This window comes from Penaeus chinensis, chromosome 10 (genome assembly GCF_019202785.1).
Source record: "Penaeus chinensis breed Huanghai No. 1 chromosome 10, ASM1920278v2, whole genome shotgun sequence".
Taxonomy (NCBI): domain Eukaryota; kingdom Metazoa; phylum Arthropoda; class Malacostraca; order Decapoda; family Penaeidae; genus Penaeus; species Penaeus chinensis.
Genome location: NC_061828.1, coordinates 17924009 through 17944008, shown reverse-complemented (window position 1 = coordinate 17944008; position 20000 = coordinate 17924009). Strand labels below are relative to the sequence as shown.

General features: G+C 36.2%; 2 protein-coding genes across 15 annotated transcripts in view; one reads left to right on the top strand and one right to left on the bottom strand.

Annotated features, from left to right (window-relative positions):
• LOC125029401 (IQ motif and SEC7 domain-containing protein 1-like) overlaps window positions 1-6961 on the top strand; it is a 427743-nt gene extending 420782 nt beyond the window's left edge. For 10 of the 12 annotated variants that reach the window (XM_047619239.1, XM_047619237.1, XM_047619240.1 and 7 more), the window contains 13 exons: window positions 47-237; window positions 353-594; window positions 741-1057; window positions 1203-1345; window positions 1555-1680; window positions 1817-1976; window positions 2410-2595; window positions 2863-3080; window positions 3202-3491; window positions 3777-3886; window positions 4004-4259; window positions 4396-4734; window positions 5904-6961. In XM_047619239.1, the coding sequence (XP_047475195.1) occupies window positions 47-237; window positions 353-594; window positions 741-1057; window positions 1203-1345; window positions 1555-1680; window positions 1817-1976; window positions 2410-2595; window positions 2863-3080; window positions 3202-3491; window positions 3777-3886; window positions 4004-4259; window positions 4396-4734; window positions 5904-6169 (2844 nt within the window). In that variant the 3' untranslated portion in view covers window positions 6170-6961. The remainder of the gene's footprint in view (window positions 1-46; window positions 238-352; window positions 595-740; window positions 1058-1202; window positions 1346-1554; window positions 1681-1816; window positions 1977-2409; window positions 2596-2862; window positions 3081-3201; window positions 3492-3776; window positions 3887-4003; window positions 4260-4395; window positions 4735-5903) is intronic. The other 2 variants (XM_047619234.1, XM_047619236.1) reach the window with 2 other exon arrangements.
• Window positions 6962-7021: 60 nt separating this feature from the next.
• The window catches only part of LOC125029405 (probable ATP-dependent RNA helicase DDX10), a 27239-nt gene continuing 14260 nt past the window's right edge, over window positions 7022-20000 (bottom strand). For all 3 annotated transcript variants that reach the window (XM_047619247.1, XM_047619245.1, XM_047619246.1), the window contains exons 2-15: window positions 15486-15632; window positions 15073-15273; window positions 14780-14930; window positions 14496-14617; window positions 14170-14291; window positions 13777-13978; window positions 13387-13549; window positions 12625-12811; window positions 12147-12323; window positions 11733-11881; window positions 10508-10746; window positions 9243-9373; window positions 8700-8996; window positions 7022-7199 (exon numbers count right to left, since the gene is read on the bottom strand). In XM_047619247.1, coding sequence (XP_047475203.1) covers window positions 7064-7199; window positions 8700-8996; window positions 9243-9373; window positions 10508-10746; window positions 11733-11881; window positions 12147-12323; window positions 12625-12811; window positions 13387-13549; window positions 13777-13978; window positions 14170-14291; window positions 14496-14617; window positions 14780-14930; window positions 15073-15273; window positions 15486-15605 — 2397 coding nt within the window. In that variant the 5' untranslated portion in view covers window positions 15606-15632 and the 3' untranslated portion in view covers window positions 7022-7063. The remainder of the gene's footprint in view (window positions 7200-8699; window positions 8997-9242; window positions 9374-10507; window positions 10747-11732; window positions 11882-12146; window positions 12324-12624; window positions 12812-13386; window positions 13550-13776; window positions 13979-14169; window positions 14292-14495; window positions 14618-14779; window positions 14931-15072; window positions 15274-15485; window positions 15633-20000) is intronic.

Here is a 20000-nt window from a genome sequence, read left to right as displayed (position 1 = left end):
TGCCCTTTGAAAATTTTTGTGTACTTAGAGGAGCGCTCACCTACAGATGCCACAGGCAGTATCACAGTCGAGCGGCGTGGGCATGGGCGGGCGAAGGCAGGCGCCCCGAGGGACGGCGGCAGATGACAGCAGCAACCGCGGCGGACGTTGGCGAGGCAGCGGAGCGCCCGGCACCGGCCACGGATATGAACTCTCACAAGATCTTGCAGATATGCGTCTGGAGATGCTGGAACGCAGGTACGTATCGTTTCCCCTTTGTGATATTTACTGCTGGTTTACTACAGTAACTTGGTGTTGGTTAAGGTAAGAATATGCCTGCAATGCTTTATTAACCTTCGTTTTGCTCGTGCAGGTATGGTGGCGAGGTAGCGCGACGGGCGGCGGTGACCATCCAGAGAGCCTACCGACACTATGCCATGTACAAAAAGTTCCGCTCCATCACTGCCACAGCCAAAGCACAGGAGAAGCGCCTCTCGCGGAGGTTCACCGTGGACGTGCCCGAGTGGAATGACACCTCCAATCAGCACTATCACGATGCGGAACACTTTATCCGCTCAGAATTTGATCAGCTGCAGAGAAATCTGAGTGCCACAGGTGGGTCTCTTGCGCTCTTTTGTAAAACAAGGATAGTGTGTTTTGGCGTAGATTTTGGTTTCATTGCAGTTTGTTCATCCATGTAAAGTGTGCCTTTAAATATTAAGAGTGTGGGTAGTCGTGTACTAAGTGATTTCTACCGATAGTGTACGGCGAGGGAAGACGGCCCGCCCGGTCGCTGTCCCTGCGCGACACGCCAAGGACGACCACCCCGGCCACCTCTACGACGTCCACGCGAATACAACAGGACAACCATGACCTTCACGACACGCTGGCGGCCATGAATGACAGTTCCCTTTACTGCCATGTGTCAGCTCACTCTCCTCTCACGCCGACCTCCACGCCCACCCCGGCGCCCACGCACGCGAGGAACGGCTCTGGCGACTACCAGCACCAAGGCGACGTCGCCTCATACGCCTCCTCCAGGGATATCAAGTACATCTCGTCGGATGAGGGTGGCTTCGTAAGTACTGATTTTTTATATAGGATTTTCTCTTATCCTGAAACTTCCCATGAATATCGCATCAAAGATATCATTCTAATGCTACATTAAGTGGGGTGTTATATCACGTGCTAATGTGTTAGCGTATTTCTTCCTCCTCCAACAGGGAAGTCAGGACAGTGCAAACATGGCCCGTTTGACGGTGGTCAATCAGAGGCGAGGAGTTGGGCGTGGCAAGAAGATCCCGCCAGAGGTCCCCCGACGCTCGTCTTCCATAAAGTCCAGCGAGAGCAGTGGTAGTGTGGACAGGTCGGTATCACAATGAAATATTATTGACATTTGATTATGATTGACATATTGCTAGGGTGTTTAATCTACTTATTGCCATTACTGATATTACCATGGTTCATTTTGTAGTTGGTTTAGAGGCGTCGATGGTGTTTTCATTATCTTTTTAATATTTTAATATGAAATCAGGAATCTCCTACCAGGAAATATAATAGTTCATTCCTTTGCAGTGCTGCGGCGCTGTCAACAGCCAACCACAGAGTACAGTGTCATCCACCATCTTTGACACCACCTTCATCTACTCCCTCGTCCCTCACATCAGAAGGAGGGCACAGTGACAGGGGCGCACTTAGAAGGTAAGCAATTGTTATTTAAAACCATAATGTTATAACTGATTATTTGTGTGTGCATAAGTAACAAGGCGAGTATTTTTCCTTGTAGTGTGTAAGTTTAATTGTATTTTTACAGAACTAATTACTCCTTATTACACAGGTCTGCAGACAATGGCTCTCTGTCCAGCGTTCAGTCCTCAGGCTCGGACTCTTCACTGTCTCAATCCACATCTGATCGCGCTACTCCCCTATCAACCCATGACCAAGTTGATAATTCAGACTACCATCCCACTTCCCCAATATGGAAGCGCAAGAATCAGGTAGAGAACTTAATTTCCAACTTTTCTGCATTCTAAAAGTTGATTTTTGAATGGTTGCAACTCATCTATTGCATGATTCTCAGTTTTGTTTTCTCAGAATGAGGCCATAATGTACTGTACTTTCAAAGGGCTGTCTGTGAAATTTGCAACGTCAACAGAAGACATTCAGCTAGTCTATTTTTACAATTATATGATTTATTCTTTGATTCAGTTTTGCTTTCAGCTTTGATTTAAAGAGTAATGAATGAATCATCTCACATTTTTGTTTCAAGTTCTTTTTTTGCTACCGAGAAAATTGACTCAGCTCTCAATAGTGTTCTTAGTGAGTGATCTGTTTAACATCTGAGTTTTCATCTGAGGCTCTAGTAGCTGTAAGATGGACCATAAATGTGCAGCAGAACCAAAAAGAAAATGAGTTTCACAATTCCACCAGCAGATGAGCACAAGTGAGGTCATCTATGACGATAAGCGGTTGAGCAACATCAGCGAAAACTCAGAAGATTCCCTGCAGTCCCATTCCTCGGAAGGAATGACTTACTCTCAAACCATCCCCTCACAGATCCCACACTCTGCACGCTACGCTCATGCTCATTATACCCATACTCCTCACATGCCCAAGGTAGAGTAGACAACTCTTTTATTTAGTTCATATTCCATAAGGCCACAATTACACAGTTTTAAGTTTGGTTTTTATTTCTTTTCTTTCTTTTTTTTAATTTTTTTTTTTTTTTTTTTTTACTTTTCAATCTTTTCCCAGCATATGTTTGCCATGTGTCAATATTTATGTCACAGTAATTTTGTTTTCTGTCCACAGTAAGAAATTAAAGGAATTAAGCTGTAAATATCACATATTGCCTGTAAAATTAACAATCTTATAAACAAACAGGTGCCAGAAGTTGTTCGAAAGAGACAATATCGTGTTGGCCTGAATCTCTTCAACAAGAAACCAGAGAGAGGTGTGACCTACCTGATAGGACGAGGCTTCTTAGAAAATTCCCCTCAAGCTGTAGCCAAATTCTTATTAACAAGAAAAGGTTTAAGCAAGCAGATGATTGGAGAATATCTTGGCAATCTTCAGAACAGCTTTAACATGGCTGTACTTGAGTAAGTAAACCTTTTATTTGGTCTTTTTATGAGATTTTCTTTTTAATGTATTTTGGAAATTTTCAATATAAGATGAACCTTATAGACATAGATATTAATCAGTATTGTTCCAATGATACAGGTGTTTTGCACAAGAGATCGACCTGTCAGGTATGCAGGTAGACGTGGCTCTGCGTAAGTTCCAGACACACTTCCGAATGCCAGGAGAAGCACAAAAGATTGAACGCCTCATGCAGGTGTTTGCTCAGCGGTATTGTCAGTGCAACAGAGACATTGTGGCAAAGCTAAGAGATCCTGAAACCATTTTTGTCTTAGCTTTTGCCATTATTATGCTTAACACAGATCTTCATACTGCATCCATGAAACAAGAAAAGAGAATGAAGCTTGAGGATTTTATTAAGAATTTGAGAGGTAATTTTTTTTCTTCTGAGCACATGTGCAAGTAATACAAAATGGGCATTCTAACAGTAAAGACAATACATTTTGGAGAGCAGTGTTTGAAAAAATGTTATATTTTGTCACCTTTTTTTGTTGTTGTTACCCTAGAATGTTGTTATTTTTATATTTTTGTCATGTCTTTTAGGTTGCATAGATTTTAATGTACATCAAATTGCCAACATAATGTCAGTTATTGAATTCTGTATACACAGGTATTTTTGATCATTTGCACATCTAATTATATTTTGTGATTGACAGGTATTGATGATGGGTATGACATTGAGCGTGAAATGTTGGAAGGAATGTATCAGCGCATCAAGGCCCAGGAGTTCAGACCTGGTCATGATCATGTCACCCAGGTTCTAAAGGTAAAAAGGCCCTTTAGCAGTGACCTGTGATTTTATTTTAAATAATACACAAAATTCTGTGCTTAAAGAAATGTTACTTTATCCACTGTGTATTAATGCAATCTCCCTATTCTACAGGTACAACAGACGATGGTAGGTAAGAAACCAAACTTGGCTCTACCTCACCGTCGCCTTGTTTGCTACTGCCGACTTTATGAAATTCCTGACGTCACCAAGAAGGAGAGAGTTGGAGTCCACCAGCGTGAAGTCTTCCTCTTCAACGATCTATTGGTTGTTACAAAGATTTTCTCAAAGAAGAAAAATTCTGTCACGTACACCTTTAGGCAAAGCTATCCTCTTGCTGGTCTTGTGATATCCACAAAGGAGGTGCCGCGTAAGTAGTGCTTTTCCTTCTAATGGGGTTAAAATTAGCTTGTGAGTATATACTCAATGTTTATGTAACTATAAATTCTAATGTAGGTAATGATCAGGAGAATTAGTAAACCTAAAAATGATTTTTTTCTTTCCAGATTATCCATATCTCATGGAAGTACGTCAAAGAGTTGATAACAAAATCTTGATTATTTTCAATGCGCGGAATGAGCATGATCGCACCAAATTTTGTGAGGATCTGAAAGAGAGTGTATGTGAAATGGATGAGATGGAATCTTTAAGAATTGAGGGTGAGCTGGAGAAGCAAAAAGCTTCTTTGAGGGCATCACGGCCCAACTCCACAACTGAAAACAGAGACTCCGGAGTTGCTGATATGGAGCTAATGACTACAAATGAGAAGAATGGAACATTGAAATCAGATTCCACTTTGAAGAGATCAGCTCTAAGTAACTCACTATTGGACATCCATGAGGCTGGTAAGTTACATCATGATTAATTTGCATGGAAGTCATAAATATTATAATTTGAAAATATGTACAAATTTACTAACTCAGGCACTAATTATAATAACTTATTTGTAAATTTGTCGTAAAAACTAATCACTTAGAATTAATTTTTTTAAGTAAATATATTACAAGACCAGTAGTTTTACACAAGTCTACTGTACTTTGTCATAATTAGTGATAATAAAAATTGATGTCAAGGTTAAGTCATTAAACTTCTGTAGATTATATTCTTACTAACTATAGTAAAAACTAGAGCTGTACCAAAATAGTATTATAGCAAGTTTAAAGTAGTTGAAAAGGTGATAAAAGTTGAAGTTCAGAAGTATTTCCTCATTTTAACATTTAGGCCATATAGTTGTAGTTTAGAATGCCATTTTTGCACAGCCGAATTACCATTTATCATAAAATGCATGTGCAATATTTAATTTTTTTCATGTCACAAAATAGAAAAAACTATGAAAGCACATTATTTACTTGTTTATTTTTATAAATCACACATTTTTTTTTTAATTTTCATAAACATAAGCTAAAAGATGAATATAACATATTGCTATGCCAAATCTAGAATGTATATTCTTCAAAAAATTGTTAAGTTCAAGTAGATTTAGTGTAAAAGTAGGATAACCTATAGATGGCATCTTTAATACATAATTGAAGATGTTTAACTTATTCACCAAGCACTTCCACAATAGTTCTATATATAGATATAAGGCATATTTTGCTCCCGATGCACATGTATTGCCCACCTCCCTTACCACAGTTCAACCACCACTGCACTTACAGTAACTGGTGTACTGTAGTTCACCTCAGTATAATTTGAAGTATCCACTAGATACTAGCACATTTTGAAGAGCTGCACTGCTTGTTATTGTATTCAGTATAATAGATTACTGGAGAGTACTGGACTTATTGCAGTAATTGTAGCATTTGTATTATTTACAGAGTAAAGCATAACTAAACTAATCTAATGTATCACAATAGTAAAATTTGGAAATAAAGTATTTATAAATAGACATTAAAAAAAATAAGAATAGAATTTATGAAAGCCAAATTGCTTAATATTTTGAAAATAAAATTTTATGATCAATGATGTTCTACAAAATGGTGTGCAGTGGTGTAAGTGGTGGTGTGGTTCACAGAAGGTGGTGGGCGGTCAGTGCGTCGGGGCAGTGTTGGCTCCCTCGACTCTGGCATGTCTGTGTCCTTCCAGTCCACTAGTGCCTCCAATGAAACATCTCCTGCCAGTGGTCCTCAACAACCTGTCACCACCAGTGCCAGCCAGGGAGACCTACAACAGCATCAGCAACGGCGTTCTCTGACCTCAAATTCATCCTTCCTTGGTCAACTGTTCAGACCTCGTAGAACCTCACGTCCTGAGCTAAATATTTCAGGAGTGGAGGTGTGACAGTTACATGAGCAACCTCATTTTTCATCTTCCACATAGGCATAGATGATCATGGGCAAGTCAGGTTGTATCTAGCCATATTCTAGTCTTTCAAGTGTACACACATGCATTCCAAATGGATCAGTGAGGATGAAGAAGCCCAGACCATCTATTCTGTAACTTGTCCTACGTACCTCATACTATGTATGTGTACAGAGGCATTGGTACTTATGTAATTTAGTAGCTGTTATAAGAAACTAAACAAATTATACAGTGCCATTTAGTCAGATGTAGTCACACGTATATAACCCTGTGTAAAATACATTGTATATAAGTCATGTTAAAATAATAATCTGTGTAATATATACCTAATCCCACACTTAAATAAGTAATTGAACTTGTCCCAGACTGAGGCATCTATGTCTCCAGGCATTTTAGCATAGCAACTGCTAGTCTAAAGATATCAGGATTTCAAAGGATATCCAGAATATAATTTATAATTTTATTCAGTGTAATGTGTGCACAACAGTTAATGCAGATAGCAAGGTACAGTTTAGTTTAATTTAAACTGTATACTTCATTGTGGAAATTGACCTCTAGTCAGCACACTGATTCTGTCAGATGTTTGATGCTTCATAGGCAAATTGTTGGACTGGCTTGACCTTTTGCAATGTACCAGATTACTGATATTACCATAATAAAAACTCACATATAACATTATTGTACATATGGGATATATTGTTATCATTTTGCCAGCTTGATGTACAGGCTGTCTTTCTATGACAAATAAAGATTATGATGCAAAAATATAAACATGAATATTTATTACCCTCTGGAAGCAATTTACCAAATAAATATAAATGAAACACAATCATTTCCATACTATATATATTTGTATAGTTATATTTACATTTTTCATTTCCTTCCTCCTCTTAGCAAGAATAATGCTAACTGCTCCTTTTCTTCAACTGGAAGACTGGTCAGGGTGTTACTCTGAGCCAATTTTGCCCTCTTTGCTTCTTTGAGCTTCATGTGAGCTTTTCTTTTGCCACTGGAACACAAAACACATTTATGAAATTCAATTATGGATGAATTAATCAAATAATTTAAGTAAGAGGAGAAACTGAATATCTACATACATACCAAATGTACCCACAAAGTAAATCTGATATTTAGTTTTATATTAGACTAATGAGAAGGAAAATATAAAATAGTGAGAAGAGGACTATCAAAGTTTCTGAATTAAATGCTAACTTCCAGCAACTATGTCAAAATATATGAACATACTAATATACAGTAACTTTCTCCCTCAATGTGGGAAATGAAGAAGAAAAAGAAGAAAGGATTTCAGTATATTACTACATAACAAAAGGAGATTCACAATTAAATATGTACTGAAAATATTGCACAAGTCAATAAAATGTTCACATATTCCGGCTTTACTCATTGGTACTGGGTACATGTACTGTGGTTGGTTTTTTAATTTTGTATACAAGTAAATGGATTCACAAAGAGCTTTATCACCAAAAAGTCAATTAGTAAGCCTACTAGCCCAAGGTTTTCTAATGCAATAATTATAATTACTGTTGTTTTCATCATCATTATTATTATAATTATTGACATTATGATAATGCTATTAACCCATTGCTGACGGGCATGCCATGCCATGCCCACCATGAGTTTAATTGTTTTTACACAAAGATGGCTACACTTGTACTAAGTCACCAATGAGCCAGTTACCTGTCTCGCCCGTTTACCCTTTTCTTTAATTTACGTTAACATTTTACGTTATCTTATTTTGCAATTACTAATGTTTATAACATTATAGTAACTATAATGTTTATAACAAAAATAACACCATTTATATTCATACCACTAGTCAAAAATACATTTCCCGCCAATTCAAGGAAAGGTGAAATCAGGTAAGACTAAGCACTAGCAGAGCCATCTATGTGTAGAGACATTTCACAAAAAATATAAAAAATGAGCACAGCATTTTCCCCATTTTTTATTCATTTTCCCTGGCGGCAATGGGTTAATATTATCAACAGATTTTTTTTTCTAAGAGTAAAGGAAAAAGGGTAATCATGTGAGATCATGTAGGACTGTAAGTGACTCCTTGGCAGCTAAGCACTTCTGGAGCTATTTTGTAAACAAAATCAACAAAGAAAACCTGAGGTATGTATACTAGTAGACAAAATATTGATCAGCAAGTGAGGTTTCACTAGTAGTTGGCCCACTTCTGATGTCACTTTTCAAGCAAGGCCTGCTCATCAGAACTTGCCTTTAGTTTTACTTGCATTATAAATATATTTTTATATACATGTATGAATGCAAGTATGTATGAATGCAAGTATGTATGAATGCAAGTATGTATGAATGCAAGTAAGTAAGTAAGTAAGTAAGTAAGTAAGTAAGTAAGTAAGTATGTATGTATAATAATAATAATTAAAAAAAAAAAAAAGTAATGATAAAGGTACATACAAGATAACAGAGGTGATGAACAAGATTCCCTGATAAAAAATAGATAAGAAATGAAAAAGAAACAAACCTTATTTTGACTTTCTTTTCTGGTTCACTTTCTTCACTACTGCTATCATCTTCACTACTTTCAGCAGCACCTCTCCCATCATCACTTTCATCACTGCTCTGTTTAGAAGCCTCGTCATCTGAATCTGAATCAGTCTCTCTCTTCTTATGACTGTAGACCTTGTCAGGGTCAGGAAGGGAGTCAATGATATTCTGAGTCTCTTCGTCAACATCACTCTCTTCGTCTCCTTCCTCCACCATATCTTCAACTTCAATTTTTTCTTCGTCCTTTTTAGCCTTCTCTTTTCTTTTCTTAATTCTGAAAAACAAAAAGATATGATAAAAAGTAGGTGTTATCAGAAATATATCAACATATCCTTTTTTTCCCCCCAAGATCACTATGCAAGACCATGACACTGATGAACTAAATTTCTCTTAATGTAAGGTAAATAATTTTTAATCACCACTGATTTTAAAATCGTAACTCCTTCCTCAAGAAGAAGAATAAAAGCCTCAACTGAAAAAAGTAGCATATTCCTCAAAAGAAACACACAAAATAACTTACTCTTTCTGTTCCTTCTTTTTGCTTGCTTCAAGTTTTCTGTCAATGACATCTTCTTGCTTCATGATCTCTTTCAGTTGAGTAATATTGATTCCACTCCTTTGATCCTCTACCTGCTGGGCAACCTTTGATGTCTGTTGAAAATAACAACAATATATATGTATATTTCTCTAGAAACTTTAAAGAGGTGTGGTTTGGATTTTTTTTTCTCTCTCTTAAACCCCATTTCTTTTTCTTTCACTAGAATAGTTACCACCTCAATGTACATAGAAACCTGCACTACCTATGCCTTCCCTCCAAGACAGTGTGGACAACTAGCATATATGTTTTCATGCCACAGATGCACCAGGTTTGGTTTGTGGCTTTGATACAGATTTGCATAAGGGATTAAGGCCTCAGCACTATTGAAGATTGAAGCACTATAGACTGACCAGAGTGAGATCATACAAGTGTGATAAATTTATCCCTGTGATATCACCATTCTAGGGATGACATGGCACACATGCCATTCAGAGGTAAAGGGTTAACCTTGCAAACAAAAGTAACAAGCATAAACACCCACAATAATATATCAGAAGTTTTCTGTTCATGCAATATCAATCAAAATACTCAACTTAATTCTACATAATGACTTAACTAGTACCAAACTTTTCAGTTGAATTCCACTGTCATCCTCACTCATAAATATTACTTAGTGACACATGCTAACTTACAAAGCTATCAAAATCAATATGAAACAGACATTAAGCATAAAAAAGTAAAGTAAGTCACCTAATAATGATATACATAGACTATCAAAGATGACAATAATTATGAAGTGAAAATACAATATTTATATTATAAGGTAATAATTATGAAGGGAAAATACAATATTTATATTATAAGGAAGTAATAGTACTACAAGAGGAATGTTGCAGTAATACATCAGCTGTCGAAAGAAGTATCCTTCAGCCTCAGATATATATAATATCTCATCATCAATATCCACTAAATAATATTGTAAGATCTTCTCTCAACCAACAATACAGTGCAAACCTATCCTCTCATCTGAGCTACAGTGATTGACTACTTACAAAATGAATAATGACAACTATAACTGGAAGTGTCTCGTAACTTTTATAATGAAATTCCACCATAACACTATGTTATAAGTTTTATATGTGTATTATAAAATGACTGAGTAATAGCAAGCCATTTAAACTATATCATCTTTAATGAAACAAACAAATAAATATAAAATATAGCTCCACAACATTAACTAATCTTACCTGCTCTTTTTCGGGGTTCTTCACCTCCACACCCTCTTCGTTGAACACAATTTTGGTGTTGAGGACAATGTTCTTCTTCATTAGCTTTTTGACGACAGCTTGCTTGGTCAGTGGCTTTTTCTTCGAACTGACAACAAGAAGGTCTTCTGGGAATGATGCAGATTCTGACTCCTCCTCCTGTCCCATTTCATCTTGTTCTTTCTTGGTGCTTGTTAAGAAGTCCTCCTCATCAATGTCATCTGCAGTGTCAATAATTGGGGTAATGATGAGAGTAATAGAGGCTGATGATGATGATGGTAATGATGACAGTAGTACTGCAATAATTACTTCAAATACTCAAGCAAAGGTACTTCACATTTGAGCCAAATTATCTTTAGAAACAACAAAAAGAAAACACAGAAAAAGACCAAAAAGACACATCTATTAATCTATTGCAGATACTGACCACTTTTTTTCTCTCTCTCTTTTTATCCTTAATGTCGAAACTCAATTTGTTAATTTATTTTAAAAAATTTAAATATTACAATTAAGATTATAATTAAGCTTCTTTGAAAATGTTGATATTTTCTGTATGATGCATTCTACTTAAAATCAAATACTAAAATGATTTCTTTGGATGCTCCAAACCTATATTCTTATTAAACCACTGTAACACATATTTTAAAGATGCTTTATATATATATATATATATATATATATATATATATATATATATATATATATATATATATATATATATTGTTTTTTACACATACATGAATAAATATATAGTTAGATATGCATATATTTTATATACATATTTCTTATACTTGAAAAATTTTTATAGACCTAATATTAGTTTTATATAATAAAATTGTGAGAATAGATGAGCAGCAATATGAATACATACAATTGACTGCAAAATCTATGATCTGTTACATAATTCTGCTCCCAGAAAAATCCATTAGAATCTTATCTGAAAATAGCCGTCTGGGGTCCAAAATTCTCCACAGTTACCTTTACAGCAATTAATTCAAGGCCAAATGATAGAAAAATGCAAAAGAACTCAAAGAAGTTTTTTCTTTTTAAATAAAAGGCCTGCTATAAGCCTAATATTGCATGAATGATTAGGCATTAATCCAAGAACTGGCTGCCTCTTCTCCCACTCAACTGGAAAGTTAGTCTTACAAATATACTCAATCAACTGTCCCAGACTTTATGGGTTAAATCAGTGGTGTAACTCTACCTGTTCCAAAGTCCAGAGTTGTAAATTTGGATTTCCAAGGCTTCTCATCTGCTGAGCAATTCCAGTTGTGTGTGTCTTCAGTCTGTTTGGGTCTCTGCTTCTGATTCTGCAGAAATCTTAGTCTAGGTGTAACAGCCAAACCTAATGACCTAGTTGTGATAGAAGAGAGAAGCAAGATGAATTGCAAATTTTAATATAAATTTAGAAGTAATAATATAAATACATATACACACACAGACACAGAAACAGACACCCCCCCAAACCCCCACACCCCCAGACACACACACACACACACGCACACACACGCGCACGCACACGCGCACGCACACACACACACACACACACACACACACACACACACACACTTACTTAAAAAGAACAGTATTCTACTTCCAACTACCTCCTACTCCTTACCTAGCATAGGCATCTATATCTATTGAGTTGACATTAAACACCTTCTTATCCTTCATAAGAGTAACACTTTTCACATATGCCTTAAATGCCCGAACGGATTCCTCCTTCAGCTCAGGGTTTTTGCTCAAGAGGATCTCCATCTTGGTGTGGATGCTGCTCATCTTGGATGTATCCACCCTGAGGCCAAAATTTAAAAGTGTTAATATTCTTGCCATTAAAGAGGACAAAAAAGAAGAGAAATTGGATTATGCCAAAACTCATGCACAGGAGAGAGTGAGAAAAAATATACAAATTAACCTGTTTAATAAAAGTAATTTAAGTACTACCGATAGCTCCCATGATACAATGTTACTTTATGAACAAATGGCTGAACCGAAGAGAAAAAAACAAAGGTTGTGAGATAGAGGGAAACAAAGTAAGGAAAAATAGCACATATAAACAGCTGCACAAATTTACCAACAAACAAATATATGCTTACTCAATTTGATCAACTTCAATATTTTTTGTCTTCAAATTGGCAATCATTGGTTCCTCTTCATGGGGTGTGAGTACTAAAACAGCTTCTCCTGAGTTAGCATATCGAGCCGTTCTTCCAACACGGTGGATATATGTTGTGACGTCTTCAGGACAGTCTATCTGTACTACCCAATCCACGGCTGGTATATCTGTAATTAACAGCTAATAAATTACCATAATAAGATAAATATACTCAACTCATTACCACACAGTTGCAAATAGAGTTCAGTAAAATACATGGCAATACTCTAAATAGACTGATAGATTAAATCAGATTCCGTAAAAAAAGTCAACATAAATAGCGGACCCTTACATTACATTTACTGCTGCAGAAGCTCCAATGATATAATAAAAAAAAGACATTCTTTCCAAAGGTTCTAAGTTTGAAATATACATTCTAATATACTGATATGAAAATTAGAATGGGGTAAATGGGTGATATCAGGTGGACCTAGTATGTGCTGGGAACATGTAATGTCCACCGCAGTTTTGTTTTGGGAACTGTCTTTACACATAAATGTCTCTATAAGTGCTCACTACCGAGGAGTTAATTTGCAGGTTACCTGACCTCACTTGATTTTCCCTTTCCCATCAATAACAATAATGTACATGAACCTGTGAAGTCATTTATGAATAAACAAAGAAAAACAAGACCACAATGGATAGTGCATGCAACCAGAAACACTGAAATATACTGAAATCTCTCTTAGTATGATAACCTTACCTAATCCTCTGGATGCAAGATCTGTTGCAAAGAGAACAACATTTTCTTTCTTACAGAAAATGTCATATACAGCCAGCCTTCTTAACTGGTTCATACCTCCATGCAGGCACAACACAGGCACTCCTGCATTAAGTTTACAATAGATATCAAACATGTATTTTGCCTGAAAGAAAAAAGAAGAAGCATTAGTTTCTCATTACATATGAAACAAAATTATTGCATTTTTATATATATATATATAAACTTTATTATAAATTCATTACAAATAAGTTAGTGCTCAGCTTGAGGGGGGGGGGGGGGTATATATAGTTTTAAAGAACAATAAAATCCCTCAAATATTTATATCAAGTAACTTAACATGGGAAAAAAGATAAACAATAAACTTCTTACCTGTTTACATGTTGACATAAAGACAAGGATTTTATTTTTCCTATGATGTCTGATAAATGACCACAGGAAAGTAAATTTTTCTTCACATTTACAAACAATATAACTTTCTACAAGACCTCTTGGTGTTGCTGTTTTAGAAAATTCATGAACAGAGCAAAACACTGGATTTTTGCATCCTGCCCGAATCAGATCCTTGACATCCCTGTGAACATTCAAAAGGATTTCAATAAGTAACAGTTATATCTAATAAAAACATTAGTCTGTGCCATACTGACCATGCCTGTGAAACAGTATTTTCTTTTGGTCTTAAAGTGGTAATGAAAACAGCAGATATAACAGAGAAAAGGTCTGCTTTTCTCTGACAGTTGTAGCACAAAGAGGTTTGTAACTGACCTAGTTTGTGTTGCAGAAAAGAGCATTGTCTGTCTGTCCTCTGGCAACTCTTCAAGAATGCAATTCATTGTGTCTGCAAACCCCATGGACAAGCACTGATCTGCTTCATCAAGGACAAGCGTCTGTGTAAAAGATTTTAAAATTAAGTTTCCCAAAAGTAATATACTGTAGGTATTACCAAAATCATTCCTATCTAGCTGAAAAATCATGATTTTTATCCATATTTTATGAAATCATATGAGAAAAGGGTACTTCAAAAAGAATTATGTAAGTTTAAGGTGCCATCACTAAAAAAAGATTGGGAACTCCTGTTACAAATCACTGACCTGAACATATTCACAGCTGAAATCTGGGTTTTCTAACATGTGGTGCAGGAGGCGACCTGGTGTGCAAATCAGGATGTTGCATCCACTGATCAGGTTCCACTCATACTTCAGGTCCTTTCCACCTATTAAAGGAACAAGTTAAAAGTAGTCTGTCATTAACTTAAATATTTTTGTATTAGTGTAGCACATAAAACAGACAAAAGAAAAAAAAAAGAAAGAAAAAAAAAAAAACTGTAAACCTTATAAATGCATGTATTTATCTCTGTGAAAAAACAGATTCTTACCTATAATAAGACCAGCTGAGAAGTCATGACTTTTTCCAATATTTTTTAAGACTTCAAATATTTGATAGGCCAGTTCTCGTGTCGGGGTGATGATCAATGCGCCCAAACCATCTACACTTGACCATTTCTTCACATATAAATTTTCTAAAAGCTGCAAAATCAATTATGCGTTACACTCACCAACAGAAACAATATTTTCATTATCAGTTTATCATCTTCACTATATTTTCTTTCAAGTCACTGAACAACATAGGAAACAAAAAGGTAAGAAGTCAATGAAGTCAATTACTTACAGGTATTATGAAAGCTAATGTTTTTCCTGATCCAGTCTTGGCTGCTCCTACCACATCCATGCCACGTAGAGAATATACCAGAGTCTGTCGCTGAACCTTCGTTGGTACTGTGAAACCATTATGCTTGAGGCCTAGGAGAGTGTATTTACTCAGGGGAAACTTGGCAAAACTGTCAATTTCATCTGGGTTAACATCTGCCATCTGAGGAAAAAAGTTGGAAGGACATATCTAATATAGATATAGTTTTCACTTGTAAACTGAAGTAAATTATAAAAGAGTTTTTCACTTATAACTTCAGTGAATTACAAGACAGGTCTTTTACTTAAAACTTAAAGAATTTGTCAGCCAGAAGCTTTTAATTTATAACAAGTATTTTTGTATTTATTCCAGTTGCAAAAATAATCTAAACTTACTTTTAATTTCTTCTGCTCAAGCTCCTTGATCTCTGATTCTTCCTTTAAAACTCTTGTCATACTCTTTTCATCCATTTCTTCCCTCTTCTTGTGGAACTTCTTCTTCTTTCTCTTGTCCATTGTGATTCCTTGATATATGGCTGAATACTGAAAATATTCAGATTTTTTTCTCAATACCAACCAAGTAGCTAACAGCTGTTTGTTCTAATAAAGTACAACAGTGTATTACCTCCATGTTATGAACCAATAGAGTTCAGAAAATTAACCTTCAGCTATGTTAGTAAATGCTACAAAATAGTGATAAAAAGGAAAGGTGTCCAAACATCTGCAGCTTTAGTATTTTTAGTATCAGATGAGATGTCATGTCATAACAGATGCTTAAGTAGCTAATGCAAGTTATATTCTGCATAAGTTTTGAGATCCCTGTGGATCAGATATCAAAAGAAAGGATCTTAACTTTTTTTGGAAATATTCCAGAAATATTGGCATCAAAAATGAAAACTGGTACTGGAACTTGAATTAAATATTTTTGGCCTAACATTCATAATTTTCTAACAAATCCAGCAATGATTCCTACTGTAAATAAACTATAGCAAAACTATAGCCGTGATTGATTAATGGGTACCTCTCCATGCCTGGTATGTTGATAGCTCATGGATATTGGTATTAATGGATTCACTTCACCCTCAATTACTCCTATATGTTGGAATTATACCAAGGAAACCCCCCTCATTACTCCACAAACCTAGTCATAATGGCAAGGGAGGGCAGGAAGGTAAATTATGATAAATGAGCCCTATGCATTACACTATTTAAAGACCCACTTTCTACACTGATAGGTGGGGAGGGTGCGGATAACAAGGAAATTCATTTGCAAACCCACATTACCAGGCTTACCAGCAGCAAAACAATAAGGAAAGATTTTATACACAAGTGATGATGAAGTCTGTGACCTACCTACGCCTAAGCCCCATTCTGCAAGAATATACTGACTTTCAGAGAATTTATGTGGACAGTACATAAATCCTGAGTGAATAGGTTAATAATATCTGTTTAAATAGGACCACATCAAGCAACACCATGACCAGTCATGAGTATTATGAAGCAACAAAAGTCACAAATATTCAACAAGATAGAGTTTGGGACTGGTTTCTAACATGATAAAATGTCACAGAGCTCATGACAGAATAATGTCAATTTTCAATTATGCACATTAATATCTACAGTCTAAAGAATCAACAGACTGACTAATTCTTAAACTCCATTTAGTCTATAACTTACTTGTCACAAATGAGGACGATATTAAATATTATGAGACAGAAACATCTGCTTTACTTCACTCAAGTTTATATGCAACCCACAGTGATGCAGATGCCACTTGTCAATTGTGAAATTTTGTCACTACAATTTATAAACCTCTTACTTCCCTGGCAATTTATTGTCACAGTAGGAAAAAGTCCTTGCTATCAAATGGCAAGCTATATGTAGTGGATGTTTCTTTGGTGATTTTATAGAACCAGTCTACATCTTGAAATCAATCACTTTAATTTTGGCATCTATGGATTCCTTATGATGTCTAGCGTACAGATTCCTTATGATGTCTAGTGTATAGTGGTTTTACTCAGTGCGAGACAATAATAGTGATGATACAAGTCCCAATAATAGGGAGAGAATGATGTATCTTCAGGAAATTATCATTAAATTAATCTTTATAATTTAATTTTATTCCATTTGTTACAATGGATACTCTTGGTGTGACGTGCTGTCTGTTTCTAAATTACCCCCTGTGTGCAAGGAATGGCCAGGGTGACCATCCTCTGGTGGTGAGGGATCTTAATGCAGGTCAGTAAGATTGCTAAACGAGACCACTACCACTGCACCACACAGAAAACAGTATGATTGAGAGATATTCATGTATTTTTGATAGGGTTCTATACCCCTTAAAAACACAATTATAGGGGACTACCAACCCCATCCTCCACCTTGATTACAAAATCTCCATTACATCTGACTGGCAAGGTAGAGAATGGACAGGTCTGAGGAACATGATTAATTAGTAACATATAACCCAGCTGAAGTGGAGGTAAACATTCCTCACCCTATGATGGAGTACTAAAGAAACAAATGCAATGGCAAGGGTTGGACACAGTCAGACGAGGTAGGCTATGTATATGACACATCTCCCTTATTTTGCAACTTGCAGCAACAACATCACAAGTGAAAAGTGTCAGAATCTGTTTATCTACTGATTCCATGTACTGTTTACCAAAACTTGACCAAATATAAATGGTGGAAGTCTGTTTCTCTTTGCCACTGAGAAACCTAGAGGCACAGTATACCTGGAGGTAGAACTCAAAACTTTCAATAACATTTGTCAGGGCCTTGATTGATTAATGGGTGCCTCTCCATGCTTGGTATGTTGTTAGCTCAAGGCCAAGTTCCCAAGGCATCATCTGAGATACAAGAACGCAAGCTCAAGTGACACGACATCACCCAGTGTTATGGAAATTGGTTAAAGTATACAAAAGGACCACACTGGCTATGGAGGAACAGTGATCGTAATGGGTCCTGGGATGGAGCCCTCAGTTAGGGAAATATAGCAATCGGTAAGGGGTTTGAGGGTGCAGTTCCCAGGTAAGGAAGGTTCATTTTGGTGATAGATTGTACATTTAGGATGGGGATAATTTTCTGTTCATTTAAGCTGGGGACTTCTGTAAATTTTAATTGTTTAATTTTTGCCACAACTGAGAGGCTGTAACTTGACTTGAATGGGTTAAACTTAGAACCACATCTTCCTGAACATACATGAAGGATATTGTACCTTAATGCTACAGTACTGTGAGGCACAGAGGTAATAGTAATTGTTGTACACCTAATGCATCATGTCAATGAGCCTATCTAGGCTTGGTAATTACTCAGAAAACCTATGTACCCCCAATCACAAAGATAGTGGTATTGATGGATTCACCTCACCCTATAATACTCATATATGTTGGAATTATACCAAGGAAAGCCCCCTCACTATCCTACTAACCTAGTCATAATGGCAAGAGGGTAAAATATGCTTAGCCACAAAGGAGTCAATTAGTAGATCTAGAGACCTTATCTGATTTCACCATTCCATGAATTGGCGGGAAAAACTTATTTTTTACTAGTGCTATAAATATCGATGGTGTTATTCTTATCATAAACATTATAATTACTACAATGTTATAAACATTTGCAACAGCAAAATAAGATAATGTAAAATATGTTTGTAAATCAATGAAAAGGGGGAACAGCTGGATAGGCAGTACTCATAACTGAGTACTGCCTTAGTATAAGTGACTTAGTACAAGTGTAGCAATCTATGTTTTAAAAACAATAAAACAAGTAAACTCACAGTGGGCACGGCACGTATGTATATGCCATGCCTGTCGGCAATGAGTTAAAGACCCACTTTCTACATTTCTTTCTTATCTTGCCAAACAATTTCCCTGATCTCCATCATGTGCTCCCCTAAAGTATAGTTTCAGTTTGACACAGCCAAATGGTACAAGGAAAACTGTCTGTAACTGAAAGAATAAAGAAAATATGGCACTTTCCATCTTTGGGTTTTCCTTTGCAAGTTGATAAGAAAGTTGTTTACACATAATACTTTAATATGCATTTACAGGAAAATCTAATGAGGCTGTCAAGCAAAAAGAATACCTCCATTCGACCATGAATGAATGAATGCATGAATGGTACCAGGGAAATTGCAGATTAAATATGAATATACATGTAATACATTAACATGTATTGGCAAATATATAGTCAAACCCCCTAAACACGCTCTGGACAACAAGGAATCCACCATGTATGTACAGCATGATAAAGCGTAGGACAGAGACTCGGTGTTGGCCCTTTCTTGTTATTAAGGCCATGAAAGTGGGGGTTTGAGGGAGAGGGGTTCTGCGGCAAATGTCATTCATATATAGGTAGCAGAAGGTGAGAAGAATCCACTGGTACCACTATCTTTGTGATTGGTCATGTGAAGGTAATCTAAGCTACTACTGGGAAAAACTAGTCACTGATATAAGAAATTAAATGCGAAGACTTGGAATAATGGCAAAGCCTTAATACAGAAATACAATGATTTGAAGGGGTCTGCAGACATTACCCCTGGGTTAGGAAGATCTTTGGTTAATAACTGAAGTTAGTGGATTTCCAGGAGTAACTGGAGTAATATGGACTAAAGGGCAAGGTCAAATAGCATACAATTACCAATATTTTCATTACAATTACCAATATTTTCACATGTATTATTAGCAATGAAAAATGGCAAGAGATCACGCTTCTTACAGGGAGGGAAATTTTTCAGAATACCTTTGCATAACCAATCACATTAATTTTGGTATCAATGGATTCCTCTCAGTCTCTACAATTCATATATATCAAAATCCTACAGCGGAAACCCTCCCAGTAGTGAAAATATTGGTCCTTACAGCAGGAGAGGGCATACAAGATACCAGGGAAATTGTGGGGTAAAATCTG